The sequence below is a fragment of the Lissotriton helveticus genome, chromosome 2_1 (genome assembly GCF_964261635.1).
Source record: "Lissotriton helveticus chromosome 2_1, aLisHel1.1, whole genome shotgun sequence".
In the NCBI taxonomy this organism is placed as follows: domain Eukaryota; kingdom Metazoa; phylum Chordata; class Amphibia; order Caudata; family Salamandridae; genus Lissotriton; species Lissotriton helveticus.
The window spans coordinates 565,950,647-565,973,053 of NC_136059.1; the positions used below are offsets into that span (position 1 = coordinate 565,950,647).

Below are 22,407 nucleotides of genomic sequence, written 5' to 3' on the forward strand. Positions count from 1 at the left end.
CGGGCAGCAATTAAAGCCTATCATCATTCTATTTGGGACGAAAAAAAGGCCTATTTTGAGCATCGCATTGATGAGGCTGATAATGTCTGCAAAGAAATTTTCAAAGTGGTCCAGGATTTTATCTCTCCTGCTGTCTGCACCCCTAACCACACTCATACGGACGCGTGGATACAACAACTTGCCACCTTCTTTGTCAGTAAGATCACAGCCATCCAGGCCTCTCTCTCTAGTGCGCAATCGGATGTGAGCCATCTAACGCTACCATGTTCTGTGGAAGACCACGGCCCTTTCCTCTCTGTATTCCCTCCCATGGATCTTAGTACATCTTTGGAGCTCTTGTCCGGCTTGAAATCCGGCTCTCCTCTAGATCCATGTCCGGCTAAATGTTTGGGGAAAGTGGCATCCGCCATTAACATCTTGGTGAACCCCCTGCTGAACACATCTTTGTCGACAGGGGAGGTGCCTCAGGCCTGGAAGCGGGCCATGATTCTACCACTGCTCAAAAAACCCACCTTGGACCCCCTCATACATGCCAATTACAGGCCAATCTCCCTTCTCCCTGCTCTGGCAAAAGTGGCCGAGCGTTATGTGCACAGGACAATTTCCAGTTTCATCGAAGGAAACGACCTGTTGCACACCTCGCAGTCCGGCTTCCGTGCTAATTTTAGCACGGAGTCGGCTCTGCTGGAGGTCACTGATGCCATCAGGGAAGTACTCGATTTGGGGGGAAAGGCCGTGTTAGTCATGCTTGACTTGTCGGCGGCTTTCGACACCGTTCCTCATGATGTCCTCCTTGTAAGACTCTGGGAGTGTGGCCATCGAGGAACGGTGTGGAACTGGCTAAAATCATTTCTGGCCGACCGCCGACAAACGATCTGGGCGCCTCCTTTTTCCGCTGATATGGCTCCGCTAGAGGTGGGAGTCCCGCAGGGCTCCATTCTTAGCCCTATGCTGTTTAACATCTTTATGGCCCCTCTGGCGGAAGTCGCGGAATCTTTCGGCGCCCAGATCGTGTCTTATGCCGATGACACCCAACTCCTGTTCACATGTGACAGGGGTGGGTCATTTGATGGCACAAAGATCAGGGATTGCCTTGGTGCGGTGTTTGAGTGGTTCAGAGGTCATGGCTTAAAATGCAACTCTGATAAGTCAGAGTTGCTCTTTTTCGGTTGCGCACCGGAACATGACTGGAAATCTTGGTGGCCGCAGGATATGTTTCCCCCTGACAAGGTCGCTGTTAAGGCCAAGAATTTGGGAGTGATAGTAGATTGTGATTTATCTTTTGGACCTCACATCCTGTCCATTGTTGGGAAATGCTTCGGCATCTTACGGATGTTGAGGAAATTTCTTCCTCTACTATCACTCAACCACAGGAAAACAGTCGTTCAGGCACTAATCGGGTCGCGACTGGATTACGCAAACGCTCTTTTCTTGGGTCTACCGAAATATCTTATGACCCGTTTGCAAGTTGTCCAGAATTCGGCAGCCCGTTCCATCTTTGGACTCCCGAGGAGAGCTGGTGCCACTGCCTTATTGAACACCCTTCATTGGCTACCTATCTCCAAGCGAATCCTTTTTAAATGCCTGACTGTGGCCTTTAAGGCCTTACATGGTATTGGCCCCAAATATATTGGGAAACGTCTTTCCCGGTATGTGCCAAGCAGGACTCTCAGATCATCTGGTCTGTCTTTGCTTACTGTTCCTGCAATTCGCCGTGCACGATTGGGAGGTCGATCTTTTCGCTACCTGACACCCAAGGCATGGAACGAATTACCATTGTCCCTGAGATCGGCCCCCTGTCTTCTTACTTTCAGAAAGGATTTGAAGACATGGCTTTTTAGGAAATAGTCTTTTTATTTCTGCTCTTTTCTGTTGTGTGGTTGCTTTCTATGCTGTTTTTCTTTGCCAAAGCGCCGGGATGCTCCTCTGGAGTCGCCGTGCGCTATAAAAGAAATAAAGTAACATAACATAACATAACAAAGCGAAGCAAGGATCTTCGAGGAATGGGCCATTGAGCTCCTAAAGCTACGTCCACTGAAATATCCTTACCTGTTGTAGCAAAAAGAAGCATCTTAGGCCACTTAGGAGCGTGCTTAGGGGTGCATGGGGAAACCACTGACGACTGGCTTCTGAGTGCCTCAAAAGCTGCAAACATTATTGAAATCTCATGCGACAACTTAAGAACAGCAGAGTGCACTACAAGAAGCAGCCATTCCTCTGACGGGTGGAGCCAGCCGGGTAACCCATGCAGGAACATCCCAGAGTTTTGCTCCTAGCTCTTACCTTCAAGGCTGTCTGCAAGGCCAGCCACGGCCCAAACTCAAAATTGCAACCTAGAATGTGGCGGGTCTCAGATCAACTTTGTCCAGAAAATCCGCACTGACCTACCTGGACAGAAATGACATTATTTGCTTGCAGGAGACATGGGCACTTACTCCCTCAGTTTTAAATGGCTGCTACAAGCTTTTCACCTCAGGAAAATGCACCAATCTATTATGCCAGCCATCAGAAGGACTTTCAATCTTCATTAAACATTCCTGCACTATCAAAGTCACGCTCCTCAATTGAACCTCCCCAGCCTTGCAAGGTGCCTTAATAAAGGAATATTTATTAATCACAAAGAAACTCCACTGCCATTAATAAGCTGCTACTGTAACCCTTCTAAAGTACCAAACATGCTCACCATTCAGAACTTTATAACAGCCTGGAAGATCTTTTTTGGAGTTTGTGACACATTAAATCTTGCTAGTAGGGGACTTTAATATCAGGAACCTGGAGATCATTAGCTCTTCAGCCAGTAAAACCAAAGAACAGGCAAAACTGAACAACTTTCTGGCAACCTATACATTAATTTCTGCGTAACGAACCTTCAAGAGCCAAGATCCTCATTGCCAGTTTCCCGCTACGTTCATGGGAATCTCAACAATTGAGTATGTCTTCTTGTCAGGATCCTTAGCAAATCATCTGACCAACTTTGAGATCCTGGAATGGCAGGAAACCGTCCATAACCCCTTGACTATAACTCTTAACCTGCAAGTTCCAGCAGAAAACATACTTTGGGAGGTGGGTTAGTCCACATACGCTGAAGCATCCAAGTTAGTCAGGAGGATCACATGGAGAGTTAAAGATATACCAAAAGTGGCTAAATGGCTGGAAAAGGTAAATTACAAAATTTGACACCTTAACACTGGAGGTCCTACAGCACAAATGGGATAACCTAATAACCAAGCCAAGGGACCATCTGCTGGGACCTGGAGGTCCACAGCTAAACTCCAGGGCAAACTCTAAAAAGCAGCACCAACAGCGGTACATCCAGTCATTTATAAACATGACCCCACTGCAAACTCAGCTACGATAGCAGCTAATATGTGTAAGAAATATAAAAGAACAACTTGGGAAGTAAAGGAAGCACCAGAGCAGGAATCAAGTTTAACCCGCTTTTGGAACCATATCAATAAACTCAAATCTGTCAACTGTTCCAGGAATAATGTTGTTCCAGAAGAATCTTGAATCAAATATGTGAATGCATTATACATTTGCCAGTTAACTGTAATAGAGGGCATTTATAAACGGGGTACTACAGACTTACCCTCAGGAAGACAGTATAAACTGGTTGAGCTGGCCCAGGAATGCAAACTTATAAAATAAATGAAAAACAACAGAGCCCCAGGCCCTAATGGCCTCTGGCTGGAATATTCAAATGTGCCTTGGAGGACTGAGCAAAAGTGATAACCCCCCTCTTCAACCCAGCCTTCCATTCAGAGCAAGCACCAGACGAGTGGAGGGGCTCCATTTGGTGTCCAATTTCTATAAAAGGGAACCCAACTACTCCATCTAACTACTTTCTGCTAGCCCTTTTAGATGTAGAGGCCAACGTCTACACCCGAATACTCCTTCAACAACTAGAGGATTGGGCCACTGCAAATGATGTCCTGTCATTCTTCCAGACGGGAATCCGCGCATCTGCTTCAACCATTGATAACATCACTGCGCATGCAGCTCTGAGTCACTGAGAAGCTCAAAAGTGCCAGCCCTCTCTTTTCTGCTGCCTCACTGACTACAGTGCTGCATTTGACAAGGTGGACAGACCCACCCTATGGAGAAAATTGAACAAATGGGGGATTACCGCAAAATTCCTAATGGTGATCATCTCGATGTACTCTAACACGTGGGTTCGTGTGAGAACAGGTCCCAACTCAGTCACTGCGAAAACTTCAACTGATGGCGGCCTCAAGCAAGGGTTCGACCTTGCCATCCTCCTTTTTAATTTATATACAGCCGACCTGGGCAAATTCCTGGAGAGCAGCTGCCTAGCACTCCCACACTTAGGCCAGTCAAACTTACACATCTTAAAGTATGCTGACAACATTGTTTTAATGGACCACACTAAAATTGGGCTTTAGCAAGCCCTGAGGCTTATAGCGAAGCAAACTTCCTTACGTTCAACCAAGACAAGACAAAAGTCTTGATTTTTACCCATCACAAGAACAAGAAATTTCTAACATAGTGCATGGGTGCCGGGGTCAATAAAACAACTAAGAAGTACAATTCTTTGGGGGCATGGTTCAGTGAGACCTCCAAACCGACGGCCCATGTAGCCACCTTGAAAAGAAAAGCCGGTGCCATCATATTTGTTCTCACTCACCTCAACAAGAAGCTAGCTAGCGTTTCGGCTGCACATACTGTGAAGGTCATGAAGGCTTCCCTCCTCCCTGCTCTCCACTATGGGCACCTGGCCTTCACATGGCAACTGCGTTATGATAGCATTAAACTTCCTCCATTACTTTCCTATTCAATTATGTATGTAGTTTGAACATTATTGCTATATTTAAATCTTGGAAATGTGTGGCAGTAGCTTTCTTTCACCAAAGTACTGCATCTCAATCTGCTAGTTGATAGGCATGGGGGAAGGTTGGGATAATGTCAATGAGATGCCTGTCTCCCCGATTCATCATTCACGTGTGGCCTGACAAACAAACATTATGTAAGAATTGACAAACAGCACTTACCACAAAATCTTCACATGGCATGGCAGAGAGGAGTGATGGTAGTAAGATGGAGGTGGGACTCATCAGAGGTAACCAGGTAGTAGCTTCTCCCTTTTTAACTCCCTGGGGCTCAAGACCTTTACAAGGATTCCATGAGCTTGCATATGAGAATTCCCTGCTTTTATCCTTAGTGTTGCTTACAAACTCCATAGAAAATAGTCCTAAGAACTGCCACAAGGCTTTGAGTCTATAGGGTTCCGACGTCAGTTAGGTATGGTAGCATCAAAGGTCTCTGTATTGCTGCCAGATGGAGCAGTGAATCAGTATGGTGGTGGTTGTTATGCCATGCTGATATCACACAACCATCTGCTGCTCCTGTCATTGAGGGCAATTACTACTGTCAGCATGGTGTGACAAGAATTAGGCTTAAAGTAAGGACCGCACATTATGCAAATACAGGCAAAGGCACCTGGTGGTGGAAACGCTTGCCTTTAAGACTCACTATCTGTCACTGCTAGCAGATAAGGGGGTGGGACTAGATGTGTTTGGGGATATGCTTACTTCAAACCTGGTCACACCTCTGCTACTGACATCTTCAACTGCTAAATTAGCTTTAGTTACTGGCTGTTAAAGAGCACCGCTCACAATTAGAGCTGCCTTTGTATGACCGAATTATGGGCAGTGTTTGTGTGTGTATGTGTGTGGGGGGGGAAGGGTGTGGGGGGATATAGTCATTTGTGGGCACCATGTATGAAGGGGGTGGGAAGGAGACATTATACAACCACCCTTTGTAGTGGGATCTGAGGCACTAACGATGTGATGAGTGGAAGAATGATCTGTCAGCCATTTAACTGCATGTTCAGGTTGAAAGTGATTACTTGATTAAATCCCTCTCGATTTGGACTTTTCTGCCCAGCAGGGAACTTCACTGCCCATCCAGTCAAGAAATAAATTTTCGCTAAAAATAAATGCTGACTCGGGATACTGTTCATTCAATACAATTAGTGTACAACAAAACAACTGTGTTTGAGTATAGTTAGCATGCTACAGAGTTCACACCTTTGTGGCTTCCATTATGATTTTGTTGATTTTCTCTTTATCCAGGCCTTCCATTCCTGCTTTGTTGTCATTGAGACCCATTCGAAACTGAAAGGCTTCGTCTCCTGAAGGTGCATCGTGCTTCTTTGAACTCTCCATCCTTGGTTCTTCTGCTCCTACAACCCAAAAGGAGAACATGTCAATCACCTGCTTTAAATAAAAACATATTGTTTAAAATAAACCAGATGCAGCAAAGTTCAGAAGCAGTCACATCCAGCATGGTAAGAAACCTTTCCAAAGCATATCGGTGAACAACTACACCTTCCAGTGATAACTGTGATGCTATCATAGTGCGGCTGTAAAGCAGAGAGGCATCAAGCATGTGTGTCTTGTGTGTGGACATTTTTCCAAAGATCACTTTAAATATTTTAAGGGATTGTGGCCCAGGGACAGGAAGCACAGTGTAAATCACAAGATAATAGGTTTTGCATAACACATTACTACCTGGAAATTATCTATACAAAAATCCAAGCTCTCCACTTATGTATGATCCACACCCAAACTAGTATCAACCCTACTTTCTCCCAGGCCTATCATAACCCAAATTTGCATATTTTAGATGTGAGTGATCATTCAACACTTATTCAGCTTCACAAAGATCACTTTGTAGTAGAGGTTCAGCCTGATCTGGCACAGATAAGCAATACTTTCCAAACTGATAACTAAGTCCACATGCTACAGATACAAACCTAGCAAAAGTATTTGAACAATATAATAGAAGTCGTATAGTATGAGTACTTCCACACTAAAGTGCTAACTCTAATTGAGCCCATAGTAATATATGCTGGTAGAATGTATCACTGGTAAAATATATGGTGATCTGCAAGTCACAAGTTTGCATCCCTGCAAAGTCAATATAGACTTCAATTCTTGGGGGTTCGTAAATTGAGTATCATTGCCTTATGTACTATGAACACCTGTTATTTACTTACAAAGATGAGCAAAGGCAGAAAGGGAGTGGGAAACACGGTTTATAAAAGAAAAAATCAACGTAGGAAACGTTATTTATAAAAAGAAAAATAAACGTACAAGCTCTCCACATGCAGAACTACTGACTCTTTGCTATTACCTAACCCTACCTGTCAACATTTGAGCTGTGAGCTCAGCAAATGCTTTTATACTTGGTCAAAAAGAACTGGACCTCAGCAGGAGCCATGAACCCCAGGGACTCCTCAAGTAATTACACCTTTAGAAGGATGCACTGTATACAAAATAAACACCTTATGGCATTGATAAGATCTTGGACCCCCACACACCACCACCCCGCCTCCCTTCTAGCCTCCCGACTACAGCCGCAGGGGTAGGATTTCTAAACCAAAGGCACAGGACTAAGTAAATGCACCAATACGAATTGGAAATCCAATTGGACTGGAACCCAAACACAACCCACAGAGCAATACTGCACAGGAAGTGTTTCTGGTAATGTTCAGTCCTACAAGATGAGTTCAGGGACACAGTAGGACATCAAACCCTCTTTTGTAAATGAATAACACATTCAAGAAAGCAATATAGGAAACAGGAGAGGTATTTTTAAATGTTTAATCCTTGTCTTGTGCATACAATTTAAACGGGAACCACACGCAATGCATGTCATGGTCACCAAAAATAGCAAGAACATTTCTGACAATGTTAGACAACACCCTAATGCTATTTCTAGCTGCTAAGCTAAACTTTAGCAGAAGCAGTAAACAGCAAGACTCTTGTTTGAGGTTCTTAAGATGGATCGCACAATCTATTTGATCTCGTTAAGAAAATAGCAACTAAGCTGTTTCAAATGGCAGCTCTGCCCGCAAAAGAAAAACAGTGGCAGGATGAAGGCCACTTCTCTGCACTGCTCTCTGCGTCGCCTCTGACTGATGTTGGTTTGTGCTGCGATCTGGCATGACCTCTGGATTGATAGTCCTAGCGCGAAGTCTCTCTGCCCTATAGTCAGACACCTGAATTATTATAGTATCTGATCACCAATGTATCTTATGTTTATAAAATAAAACAACACTTACAGACGCTAAAGCATCAACAAGATTGAACAAACACAGCGATAAGTGCATCATCTCGATTCACATATTGATTATATGCTCCTACAACTAAAAAAAAAAAAGTCAGCTAACACAGGAAGCGCCCATGACGCTAAGGCAGCGTCCATACCAAAAAACAATCAAATATGTCAACCTAAATGTTAAGCAGACAGGATGGCAACATTTCTGCGAGTGTCTAAAAACACCACATTTTCTAGAAAGACAAAAGAATTTGACAGGAAGCCCAGGATGAAAACAGAAGAGACTTAAACAGGAACTTTCACAGTGTTCATGTCATCCCTATATTGTTTCTCGAGATAACCGCATTTTGAGGCATTTATGGGATCAGAAAATCAGAGAAAATCATAACATGTATATATAAGTTAATATATAAAAACACTGCATATATAAAGAACAACTCATACAGTTATATGTGCATTGCTAAAGTAAAAAAGGCAAACTAGGCAAAGCATTTCATTTCTTACTAATGCAACTGGGAGCAGAAACATTTAAATAAAACTGTCCTTTTGGCACACTCTTCTACATTTTGTTTCAGAAAAGCAGAAACAATCCTTTCTCTTTTATGTCTTTTATGCTGGAAAGTGATTTGAACTTTGTTAATTTCTTCCCAATCAGTGATGGGATCATGTGGTCTCCATAACAAGAAGCGGTGGCACTTGAGGAGGCATAAGAATGGTGAAAGCAAAGATCCATTCTTTTAGGTTTGGCAATTGCTGGTGCAGAGGATGTGCCTATGCACAGGACCAGATCGTTTACATCCAGGAATCCCAGAGACGGTGGCATTTCTTGTGGTACAGATTTTGGAACAGATGACCAATCGTATTGAGAAAACTGTACTAATGGCAATTGCAGTGCTAGAGGATAAGCTTTAGTAGTCAAAGTAGTTATTTCATCGTGATAGAGACCATTGATGGCATCTCTAGAGGAACTTTCAGGATGATTTCTTGCAAAAAAAACACTGGTCTCCCCTGTGAGGCATCTAGGTTAAAGAATGTTAGAGTCCAAGGCTCACTCATCAGCCACTCATATCCAAAGAAGAATGCACATTTTTCACTGCATTGCTTTTCAGTTGGATAATTGAAATTGATACTGCTGATCGAATCTAGCTTTTATTTCTTAACTAGGAGAAAGATGAGAACGCCACAATCAATAAACAGAGAATTGTTGACAATCCACCAAACAAACTCAAAAACAGTGAAGGGAAGAACCAAGGAATAATCAAAAAACAATTTAAAAACCAGTCAATATTCAGATCCAATGCTTTGGAATAAGTGCACTTTGCCACTTGTGTTCAATAAGTGGAAGATAATGTGCACTAATTCTACAAAATGAGTAGGATAAAGGGTTTGCAACAGTTTTTAAATCTCTGATCCAGAGCAGGCAGTGTATAAATCAATGGTATGCACCGCTTAAGTTAAGAGGACTTCTTTATACGAAAGTATCTCAATACGTTTGTTTAATTTATCAAGACACATATCATCCATATCCATTTTGGTCTAAGAAACATTTAAAGAACCCTTCCAGGGGGTGGATACAAAGTAATACCACACCATTTTAGGGTTTCTGATACAGTTAACAAATATGGTTAGCCACTTACCATTCTACAGCAGGTTTCATTTGTAAATAACAGATAGGAACCATTATATAGGAGCGTGCGATATTCTAGTATGAAATAAATGGATGCAGTCAATAATTTACAGCTTAAACCTGGCTTCAAAGGGTAACAGGCTCTGTGCAGTGATGGCATCGAATAGGAGTGTGTGACCTATAGGATTGGAACATCCAGCTGTACTTATAAATGCGAGATTGCCTTGGGTGTTACAGTAAAATTCAAACTATAACTCTCATACATGTTATGTTAATGAGTCTTGTAAAGCGTGCAAATATCCGCAGATGTCTTGGCGCTGGTTAGAGTGACAAAGAAATACACATGTCTATAGAATTAACCAGTTTTAAAAAGCCAGATTTTCAGCGGTTTCCTAAAATTCAGCAAGTTAGGGGCATTTTAAATAGCAGATGGTAGGGCATTCCAGGACTTTGTCATTCCCAGAAAAAAACTCCTGCCGCCCCAAGTGGACAGTCAAAATCTGGGAACAGCAATAAGTTTAGCTGAAGCTGAACACAATGTTCTGACTGGTTTATACCACTTAAAACTATGTTGTAAATAGGCCGGGCCTGAGCCATTAAAAGCTTTGTAAGCGATACAGAGAGCCTTGAAAGTGCATCTCTGTCTGATTGGAAGCCAATGCAAATTCTTAATGGCTGAGGAAAAAGACTGATATTTTGGCATTTTTAACGTCAGGCTGCTGAATTTTGCAAGATTTGCAGCCTGTTAAGAGTATATTGAGGGGCTGTAAGAAATAGACCGTTGCAGTGACTCCATGAATAGATTGAATTTTGTGCTGTACTTGATTAGGGACCTTGCATTCAGCAGAGCACAGAGCAATGTTTTTTTCCGATGGAGTCAGGCTGTTACTGGGGCCTAAATGGTTCATGTAAGATGAGGCATATGAGTTGAGTATATCTAGTCTCGTGCCACATCCTGGACAGGTGTAGGGAGAATGGAATTAGACTGTCGAGCAGTCAAGCCCTACACAGGCAGGATTCCTACCTGGGAGGAGGGTTAGAAGCTCCCCACGGGAAAACCTTGAGGCCGTCAAGTCTGGCGCGCGAGTGCCATAATGTCTGGTGGAAGGCTTTGTGCAATGCTAACCTAAGGTTTTATACTCGACACTCATGAAAGTGAAAGGCAGTAATAGGCAGGGAGATAACTCCATGTAAGAGTCACATGATGGGGATCTTCTGGTACAGAAAATGGGTCATTTTATATTTCTTCTATACTTAGAGTGTAGGTGGCTTCTTTCTTGGCCATAGATTTTTGTGAGTAAGTCAAATTATAAGGTTCGAATATGGCACTCTTGTTTGTATGCTGCTTAGGCATTTTTAGTGTTTGTGATGCCCAGTTTAGTTGTGTATTAGCTCACAACTGAACCCGTCCATGTTGCACAAAACTTAAGAATGCTTTAGGAAGGTCAAGGTGGAGGAGTGTGGCTCAATGGTTAGAGCGGCAGACCCTGATGCAGAGTTCTGGCCAGGGACCAGGGTTCGATTCCCGCCTCGGTGGGGTCTTGGGCTCAATTTCCTCAGACCTGTTAATTCTCGCCTCGGTGCCTATTCTAATCACGGGCCCCACACTGCAACTCTGGGCAATAGCTTGCTTAGCCTCCACACCGGCCCCAACAGCGCTAAGGATGCCTGGCTTCACCTTGGGGGTGCCCAGGAGTGGATACGTCACAGGGAAAGCCAGGAGGGGTTCCACAGCGGTATGAGTATCAGCGCCAGGAAACCGCATAGGCGACACCGCAAGGTGACCGTCTGGTGACAGTGCGCTCTATAAGTACCATAACAAGGTGCAATGCCAAATATAGAGCCAATAGAGTACACTAGTTTGGAAAGCGTTTGCATGCCATTGTCAATAACCTTAAATGTAGCTTGCATTATCTCTACATCAACTTCTCTAATTCTTTCAGCACCTTCCTTTTCTGAATATTTCTGCATTGCATTATAAACAGCATAGCCTGCTGCAAATATAACGTGTTTAACTGGGTGAATACCCAGGAAGAAATCACTAAAAACCATAATTTCACTAATTAAGCATATGTGCTACTTCATAGCCACAAGGCTAGAATGTGCAAGCAAACGTTGGCATAGCTTACCTATACCGTACATGGTAACAGTTATAGGTGTATATTTATTATACCTGGGCTCCAGGGGAATACCGAAGGGTTCAAGAGTCTTGGAAAGAAATCTGTACAGGCATACACCTCCGTATCAACTGACCATAGGGCTATCCTGTCAGGGTATAACATGGGCAAATTGTAAGTACCATTCTGGATTATTTCATATAATTCAGCACGTGTAATGTTTTATTTCCTTTGCCAATTTGAAAACTGTGTAAAATTCACTTCTGGAATTGAGGGTTGATGTTTTTTTATTTCCAATACTCACAGATTTCTATGTAGAGATTTTCAACAAATTTATGGGACTATGTCAATTAGTGGTTAGTAAACAAGTTCTTTTGAGGTCTACCTGGTTTTGTGATTTATAAAAATCTGACGATTTTATCTGTCAGCACTGTTGAAATAAGGAAATTTCTTTCGAAAAAATTGGAAGACTATTTATGGACAAAACCTCGCAATGCTCCCACTGTGTATAATTATATATTTCTCGGGGCCTACTAAATCTGAGAATGTAGTAGTGGCCAAAGTAATAAAAACAATACATTTCTTTATGATTTTAAGCATATAAATAAGGGTCTTCGTTGTAAAGAGTAACGTACACATAAAAATCTTTGAACATTATTTTACAGGTTTACTGAAGTCTTTAAAACATAATGAAGCTGCAACAGCTCGGACAGGGAATCTTTTCCCAAACCACCTCGTCCCGCACAGGATATCAGTGAGTTCACAGCAAGATGATCACAACGTGCTATGTGAATAGTATGTGATTTCAATTCCTGAACACAAGAAACACCAGGTTTATAGAAAGGTAATGTCAATGTATTGACCGTAAAACTGTACACAGCATGATGATATGCACTTACAGACTAAATAAACCCTGCACTAGCAATCGAGAAGTAGGACCACAGTGTTATAAGATACTGGTCACAAAACCAGCCTCAAACTGCAAGCTATCGGCAGACGCTGAGCAACCATGAAGTGTGTTGGTATCACCGAACTCAAAGTCAGAATCGTTTTCAGAAAGACTTATTTACTGGATAGGTTTGGGGTGATCCATCAAGCAGGGGCTTGATAAAAAGGGTGGGAATCCAAAATGTGTGTTCGACATACAATTTTCCATAGGACAATTGAACAGCGATACTGCAAAAACAGCTAAACAGAATTACACCACATTTGGCAGAATGTTATATCTTGAGCTGTGAAATCTGTTGAGTAGTTTGAGAAAATGTTAAACGTAGATATATATAGGAGATGTGGAACCAACATGTCAAAAAATAGTATCTGATTGGCTACCACAACTTCAAAAAAGTTCTTGCAGAAGTCGTTTTAAGACTCTGGGACTCAGTCCCCGGTCCTTAAAAAAAGACAAAAAATAAATAAATACAGGGAGGGCAGGGTAGGGATACACTGACCCCCTTAGCCTGGTGTGACCCTACCGTTTTCAATTTTAATCCTGCCCACCCCCCTGGGTGTGCCAGGGTCGTTGGGATGCCTTTTTATTATTTAATGGGATGGGGCCTGCAGCCTCCCCCTCCCTGAGCCATTACATTGCCCCATAGACACCAACACACAGGCTGCTTCATGTAAAAAGAGAAGGAAGGTGTGCAACACCCCTCTCTCCCCAAGCCATTACATCGCCCTGGGGATCCTATCAGCCAGGGCCTAAGCAAATACAAATTGCAGTGAGTGCCCTGATCCTCCTACCCGGGACACCCACAGCAATAAGAGGCCTGTGCCCATGAGGGGAGCCCTAGGGCCCTCGCACTCCCACCGGCTCCCCTGTCTGGGACCATCGCGGGTATAGCGGAAGCCGGCTGCACTGGTTTGCTCCTGCCCGGAAGAAGCATTTTCCTCTCTGCTCCCACCAGGGGGAGAAAACCTATGTTCCCTGCCCAGGACAGCACGGGCAGGGAGTTGGATTTCTGTTCCATGTCTGTGCTCTTTCAGGAAAGGAACAACTCCATGTCTTGAGGGATGGGGTCCCAATGACACTGCTGCCACCGGGTCTCAGCGGATGGTGTCCCCATGCCCTCTCCACCGATGTAAAATGCATCGAGCCCTGGGGATGGGGTCCCTATGACCATTAACTGTCTCACAGTGCCTCTCAAAATTAAAAAATAAACAAAAAGCACAAATGTGAAATGAGCAGAATAGCCAGTCATTTCACATACATTGCTCCAGCTGGGAAGCACCATATATTAGGCTCTGCAATGACTTTTTAAATTTTTTTTTAAAAGATTTTCCTTTATGATCATGGTGTCCTACTAGAAGGGGCATGGCACCACCAAGCATTCTAAAATGTTGTGGGTGGGTGCAGGGAGCTCTGCAGCCCCTCTAGTAATATTTTTAAAAAGTTGTAGTAAGTCTCTGAGCTCCCTGAATTCATGACCCCAGGACAGCTTACCATTATGTTTAAAGCATTCCCAGCTAAAACTGCATTCTCTTTAGCCGGAGTTCGGAGACCCCTTTTGTTTATTCTTCTGGCTGCATTTTGTGGCTTGAAGAATGTTGGAAAGACTCTAAATCTGTATGGTTGTTTTGTAGAAAAATGCTTTACGGTATGTATGTGACAGTGATTATGATTAAAAATTGCAATGTATATATATATATATATATATATATATATATATATATATATATATATATATATATATATATATATATATATATAAATAAATCATTGGATTATGGTTCATGATAAATTATTGTGTTGATTTGTTGGCAAATACAATACGTCACATTTAGGTATTTTGTTGTGCCAATACCTTGAAAAGGCCAATTAGCCAGATTTTTATATTTTGGTGTTCTCACCCTTTCACAAAGCGAGTAGGTCTGCTTTACTTAAAATGAAACACTTTATATTATTACATGACATAGCCGGGCCTTGGGAGGCAGGAAGTTGGTTATCCGTGAGGGGTTGGACGCATGGCCTGACAGCGCGCCAGGCCCCGCGCTCACATGGCGATGAACATCTTACTTTACTTTGAAAAAAGCAAAGAAATTCATTGGAAACAAGCATTGGAAATGCAATAGGTCTCGCATTAGAAAAGTTGGAGCTTTGGTTTTGTAAATGACAACTTTTTTTTATGTGTTGGTCTTGAAAATAGCAAAATTAATTGCTTTGTCATTTACAATGCCAATACTTTTAACTTTTTTCAAATGTGACACCTATAGCATTTGTAATGCCACATGTTTTGTATGTACGCGACTTACATGTATTCATATAACAAATACAAATGGCTTTTAATTTTTTTAAATAATTAATAGTTAAATAAAAGTTCTTGTAATTTATAATAGCAATAGCTTAAACTATTGTAAATAACTTTTGTGAAGAATATGTGCAGTGTATTTTATTGTGACGAAAATGCAGCCACGTCAAAACATGCAAACAAGTCCCCTAAAAAAACAAGGATGGAGGGGAAACAGTGGCATAGGGGTGAAGTACGAATGAAAAAGAACATACAAACAAGAACAAATAAGGTATTACAGTAGTTAACAATAAAGCCTTGAGACTAGCTCCTGTTCTGCACTCGTCAATAAAAGTCACTCATAACCAAAGTCTTAACCAATGTGTTGGCCGATTTAATGTTAATGAATAACCATTGAATAGCAACATACATTTCCGATACATGATAATGTTCCCCATCATACAGCTAGCTGTTTGTCATGCTAGGCATTTGGATTATGCATGGCAGGAAAATAAACAAAATTAGTCAACTTGTCAGCTTCTAACTTGCATGTCTCCAGGCATCGGAAACAAACTAAAAGATAGATTAAAAAAAATATTTCCTTAATGCTTGTTGCGTGTTTCCAGCTTTTGCCGAGATTCCAGAGCTTAGAACTTCTCTAGCAGTCACTCGGCACAGGGGAGGCAGGGGCGGGTGCAGGCGCCATAGGCTAAAAGGGTAGGGCGGTTGGATGTTAAGCGCCAAATGGCAGAGAATGAAGAAGAAAGAGAAAAACAAGCAAGTCTTCATTTTCAGCCACGCTGCGATAATATGAGTAACTGTATTGGTCAACCGTTTTTTTTAATGCATTTTGCGGAACTGTTGCAACACTGAATTGATAGTACACGAGTGCAGCCTGATTTGCAAGAAATGTATCTGCAAATACCTACCCTGCTTAAGAATTGGTATCGTTTTAGATGACAGTTTGCACAGTTCTGCGTGGCTTTCAATGGGATGTGTAAGTTGAGATGCAATATCGAAGCAATGGCACTTTAACACCGCTCATTTACAAGCATCGGCAATTCAAGAATAGGTTGGAAATACACATGTGTCTCTGCCGGGCTACTGTAGTCATGACATACGGACAGCAGCATTTCTCAGCTGTTTAACAATACTGATCCTATGTGAGAGCAGGCATGTCTCACCCGAGTTGTAATACTGATTAATGATTCACCATGTTGCCAGAAATAAAAGAGAAAAGTCACAAGCAGAGAGAGATTACTCCGTAGATGAGCAGCCTCGAGGCTGGGCTGCCCTCCTGCAGGGAAGAGTTATAGAGTCAGGAAGGCACAATTAACAGGTTAGGAAGGAATTTGAAAAGATAGAAAAAGGGAAAAATGCGTCCGTCTTGGCGCAGGGAGAGCCTCCTGTGTCTTCGACCGTGGGAGTGCCGTGAATCGATCTCGGAGCGGGGCGGGGAGACCTAAAACAAGCATTGGCGGACCAAAAAAAATAAATCGGCTGCGAAATGAAGACAAGTTTAAAAAAAAAAAAAAAACACTGGGAGGGGGGAGGAGAAACACGAGAGACGGCCTGCGGCCGTCAAAGTGAAAGTACGAGGAGAAATGCGACACGGCGGGCAGGGGAGGGGGCGGAGTGGGGAGAGCGGCATGAGGGTGTGAAGCAGCAGGGGCCTGAGACGCGGCCGCCTTTGATATGGTAATGCGAGGCAGGCAGGCAGGCGGCTGGTGGCATTGTGCACGCGCTTTCACATGCACTGCAACAAATCGCCAGTGGAATCGCCAGTTAGGTAAACTCTTGATAAGCCCCTATATATTGAGCTCCCGCTCAATGCGCATGCGCATTGAGATAGGTCGCTCGACCTAAAAAACAAAGGTTAAAGTGATGTTATATTCAGGGACTGTAATATCTTACTTTATATTAAAAAAAACTGAAACATTTACTGAAAAAAAACTAAGGCTAATGGGATGTTCTACTTAGGTGACAATGTTGGTTAAAACATACTATTTTAAACTAACAAGACCACTGAATCACACCAATTATAGTTATCTCAAGTAACTATAACTCGTGCCCTAAAGTATCTGACACAAGCAACCACGCCATGCACTGCTTGTACCCTCACATATTACATCAATCATGACATGTTCAATGACTTCATTGATAAAATCCCTACCGACATCTGAAATTACATCATTGATAACACTCTTCGTGATGAGGGTACGACCCATAGTTACTTTAGTGCACTTTAGTAACTTTAGGAGTGTCTTAAGCACTATCTTATAGTCAGGACCTTTCTCTACCATCTATGAGTCAACCTACGCTTCACGGCCTGATTCACTTTTCTATCTGACATACTCATGCTTTCTGCTGCACGTGGTTCTAACAGTCCTTTCTGCCCTCTTACTGCCAGAGTCCTGAAAAGAAGAACAGCGTTCAGTATACTAATACTGATTCATCTTTTTTATTTTAGTAAAATCCCTCAAATTATAATCACCCTGTCTGGACTTGTAGGTTGACCGATATCCAGTCCTTTTCTTCTGTTATACTCTCTGTTTGTTTCTTTTTGCTCTCTGGAACGTCTTTTTTCTTGCTGGAACCCTCAATTTCACATTTTACTTTGAGATGCTGTTTGGCAGTCATGAGTCTAAGTTGTCACAGCCCACAGATGCATATATTTCACAAATTAACTTTGGTAGGTCCCACTCACATACTTAAACAGGAACTACAGCAAGTCTCTGGCATATTGCCATGGTTGTGGCTTGTCTGTGAATATTACTCCTAATAATTGAGGCAATAGTTTCAAAATTTCCCATTGATTTCATCCCCAAATCTAGAACAATCCAGCTCCATGCTAATTTTGTCCCATGCATGGTAGTGTAGATGCAGTCAAATATGCTACTCCACTAGAGCACTAGAAAGTGTTCATTCTTTAAAAATGCCTATTTCTGGTTCCCTATATTGGATTTTTGTCGTTTTGGTGTCATTTTAAAGATACAAATGTTTTCTATCTTCATAAATTCGGGTGGAATTGTTATTGTGTTGTGTCTTACTTATTTACAGAACTGTTTTTTTTAATGTTTTACATGCCTGTCTCCTAAGTTAAGCTTTATTGCTAGTTGTCCGCTAACAAGGGTTGAGCAAGGGACTTAATTATAGGACCCTCTTTAGGACCCAGTACTGTGTCAGTGGAATTGTTACTGGTGGCAGGTGCATACTTGCCGCCACCAATAAACTACCTTCCAACAACCATAGTTAGTGACTTCTAAACATTCTAAAACCCTAAAGCTATCTCTAGGGTCTAAGCTAAACTTTAGCAGAAGCAGTAAATAGCAAGCCTATTTAAGTTTCTGAAGATGGATCACACAGAATTCCTGTTTTCGTTAAGAAAATAGCAACTCAGCTATTCTCTATCACAGTTTTGCCTGAGAATGAAAAACAGTGCTAGGCTGAAGGCGACTTATCTACATTGCTACTGACGTCACCTCTAACGGAGGCTCGTTGGTGCTGCAAACTGGCGTGACCTCTGGCTTGATAGGCCTAGCGCGGTCTCTCTGCCCTATTGTCAGATGCCTGAGTTTTTATAGTATTTAATCGTTGATTTTATCTTAAGTTTATAAAACAAACAGCACTTGCAGAAACTAAATCATCCAAAAGACTAAACAAATATGGCAATAAATGTGTTATCTCGTTTCACACATCGATTATATAATCCAATACCTAAAAAACTCAAGGCCATAAAAATATCAGCTAGTTTAGAGAGCATCCACGATTTCATGGCAGCATCCATAACTGCTAACAGTAAAATATTTCGGCTTAGATCGTAAGCAGACATGTTAGCAACATTTCCGTGATGCTCTAAAAACTTTACACTTTCTAGTAAGAGATAAAAGAATCAACAAGCAAGTACAGGATGAAAATAGCAGATGGTTAAATGTGAATTATCACATTATTCACAACATCCAGGTGCTGAAACACCTAAAAGAAGTAATCCTACTGCTAAAAATATTTCAGTTGGAAAGTGGGTTATTGGTAGGGGTAACTGTAGGTCTGCCACTGGCAATAAGGCCACTAACACATGATAGGACTCAGCATAGGTTTTAGAAAATTATTCCTATGCTGAACCCTTGGTAACGTGGCTGAGAGCAGACAGGCTTAACTTCAAAGACAGTTATGTATAGCATTTAAAAACACATTTCAGTAAATAATAAGGACACAACACATAATTAAAATCCAACACCAATTTATAAAAATAGGAAATATTTTTATCTTTAAAATGAAACCAAAACGACAATAATACAATGTAGGGAACCGGAGATATGAATTTACAAAGATTTTATAACATATAGCACTTAGAAGATTACAGCACCAGATTGTGATACCTGCTCGCAATAGACCGGGGCAAAGTCAAGGTGTCAGGCCAGGCACGATTGAGCCCTGAGCAGCTACAGCTCGCGGCAGGTCCCGGTCTCAATTTTTACCTTCACACTTATAAACTTTTCTAGAGATTTTCTTCCCGAGGCTCCTCAAAGCTCCCAGCCAGTCGGGATTCGGTGAGGGTTCGCCGGCTTGACTTGTGATGAGGCCCCAGTCAACTTCCATGGAGCGGACTTATAAAATATTTCAAGATTGCTTCAGCGGGACAACCCAGGAATCCAGGCCGACATGCGATGGAAGGCAGGTGGCTTGGCTCTCGCAGTTGCTCCTGGTCACCTTTTCTACGAGCGGACTTGGAAGCTTTTAGTGGGACAAACCTAGTTGGCTTGGCCGGCTCGCGGTCGAAGGCAGACGGCCTGGCTGGCCAGGTTGGGTCGGTCCCTCTATGGAGCTTTTTTTCAAAGTTGGTCCAAAGTTCTCTCAACTTCTTGAACTTCTTCCTCAAGTTCCTCAAGGGGTCCCAAAGTGTCTCAAACTCGCTCCAAGGGTCTGGAAGCTCCAAGATGGTCCTTGAAAGTTGAGGACTTCAGTTCCCCCAATCCACTGGTACAAAACCCTTACAAATCCACTGATGGGTCTCCCAGGTGTAGATTTAGTTGGTGATGTTCCAGTTGAGCTCTTTTAGCTTGTAGCTTTCAGGGAGTCCACTCTTTAGTTCTTTTCCAGCAAGATAAACCACTGGGCTGTAGTTTCAGATGGTGCAGTCTTCAGAGGTCAGGCCTTAGAATTCTATGCACAGCAAAATCTTCTCAGCAGGGCACTTTTTGCTTCAATAAGCTTCAAGCAGCAGATCTGGAGGGCTCTGCCCCTCTCAGATACTTATTCAAAATTCTCTGGGTCAAGCAGCAGGTCACTCCTGACCAATAGGAGCAGGGTAACTCCTCAAGGCGATGACCACATCCTGTAGAGTGTGGCATTATTTTGTCCCAGAGTGCATCAAATCTTCCAAATTCAAAATGGCTGATATTCCAGCAGAGAGTCAAGACCTGGCTAAACACACTCCCAGGGATGGATTATTACCCTAGACTCTCACACTACCATCTGCACATACCTTCCTTAAGCCTAGCCCCGACTCTGGGTCAAAAGTGTAAAAGTGTAGCTGACACCCAAGGCCTCCCCTCAGCCTTTGAAGAGCATGGTTTACGACTCCACCCCCTGGCCTGGCATTCCTATGGAACAGCACACTGCCCTCCCAGCAGAGTTGGTTAACCCCAGGGGCTCTTTATCACCTCTTCAAGGCAGCCTGGCTAATCCACTTAACTCTGACCAATCAGGGCAGACCACTGGAAGGCTGAATTTGGACTTACAAACAAGAAAGTCTTATAACTTCTTGCATGTACACTTTAGGAGAAATTCAACACTATGATATTGTTGGATTTAGCAATACTGTTCTTAGAAGTATTTGAACGGTAGCTCTATCTCCTTCCTATCAGGAGTTATTATTTAATAACTTCCTGCAAATGTTAACCTATAGGGCATGGGATTTGCAATGGGAAAAATGACTTGGGCCAATTTTCTAACACCAGGGCTTATAAAAACATATTTTAGAAGTACTTGCCTTATATTTGCAGGAACCCCACCCCATGTGCAACTAGGGGAGACTCTAGGGGTCCTGAATCTGTAGAAATAGTGCAGATCCCTCTTCCCCAGTCCTCCTAGCATCAAATTAAAATTTGAGCAGCACTTTACCACAAGGTGGGGAGTAAAATGTGAAATGTCACTTTACCCAGGCATATAAAAACTAATTTTATAAGGGTGTACCTTATAAATATCTGACCTTCCACCCCTGGGATACCTAGAAGAGACCCTGGGAGCCCTTAATATGCCAGAACATTGTAGATTATCCATTTTTAAGTGCCCCTACCATTAAAGTCAAGTGTGGGCACAATGTACTTTTTAAAAGCAGTCCTGGCACCCAGGGCTGTTTTTAAACTGACCTCAGGCTTCAGCAGTGCACACATGCAAGTGCAGAAAAAGCTGCTGGCCTCTAAACTGCCATGCCCCAGGGTACTGGTGACTTCTAGGCAGTTTCAATCCCCTGCCCTATTATGTACTAGGGGCTTAAGGGGTAGGTTATGCCAATTACATGGGGTACCCCACCCTACCATAGTATACCCTAGTGTATGTTAGGTGTTTTAACTGTATTCTAATGTGTTCCTTTCAGCTTGGCACTGACCCTGGTCCTGGTTAGGCAGAGCCCAGGGTCAGTCAGAGTCAGTTACCACCACTACTAGTCTGCAAAAAGTTGGGGGGTGCCCAGGGCACAGGATTACTTTGCAACATAGCGCCCGCCCCCTCCCCCCAACGAAAGGTGATGGGTTACTAACCTACACCCTGGTAGTCCTCATCAGCTAAGTGGAAAAACCTGGAAAGTCCATCTGCATTTGCATGGGCAACCCCAAGTCCATTCCCTGTAGGAAAATGGACCACCTTAACAGCTTGGGATTCTACCCTCTCATCTGCACGAGCCACCTGAGAGGCTTGTGGTCTGTTTGAACATGAAAGTGAGTCCCAAACAAATATGGCCTCAACGTTTTCAGGGACCACACCACAGCAAAAGCCTCTCTCTCAATGGCACTCCACCTCTGCTCTCTGGGAAGAAGCCTCCTGCTAATAAATTATATATCAGAAACATTGGTTCCAGTGGAGAAACAATTGTATGATTAAATAATCACTACACCATACATTAATTAATAATACTTAGAGGGTTTTTAAAGGAGATATCCGAAAGAGAAAAACAACTCTACACAGTTAATTTCAACCATCATTGATGTTATATTTCTTTTCAATGAAAATTTATATACATTTAGTGTTCCAAAATAGAAAGTGCAGAAGTGCCCAAAGTGTAAAGTGAGAACCAAAAAGGTACAGTGAGTTTATACAAAACAATAAGTGAATTGTACAAGGTTTCTACAGGAAATAT

General features: G+C 42.6%; 1 protein-coding gene across 4 annotated transcripts in view; it reads right to left on the bottom strand.

The window, feature by feature from the left end:
• The window catches only part of POLK (DNA polymerase kappa), a 922,939-nt gene that overhangs the window by 555,512 nt on the left and 345,020 nt on the right, over window positions 1-22,407 (bottom strand). For 3 of the 4 annotated variants that reach the window (XR_013607050.1, XM_078675231.1, XM_078675232.1), the window contains exon 3: window positions 6,048-6,202. The exons of the other annotated variant lie outside the window; for it this stretch is intronic. Coding sequence is in view for 1 of the 3 variants with exons in the window: in XM_078675231.1 (XP_078531357.1) it covers window positions 6,048-6,185 (138 nt within the window). In the remaining 2 variants the exon portion in view is untranslated. The remainder of the gene's footprint in view (window positions 1-6,047; window positions 6,203-22,407) is intronic. 4 annotated transcript variants of the gene reach the window in all.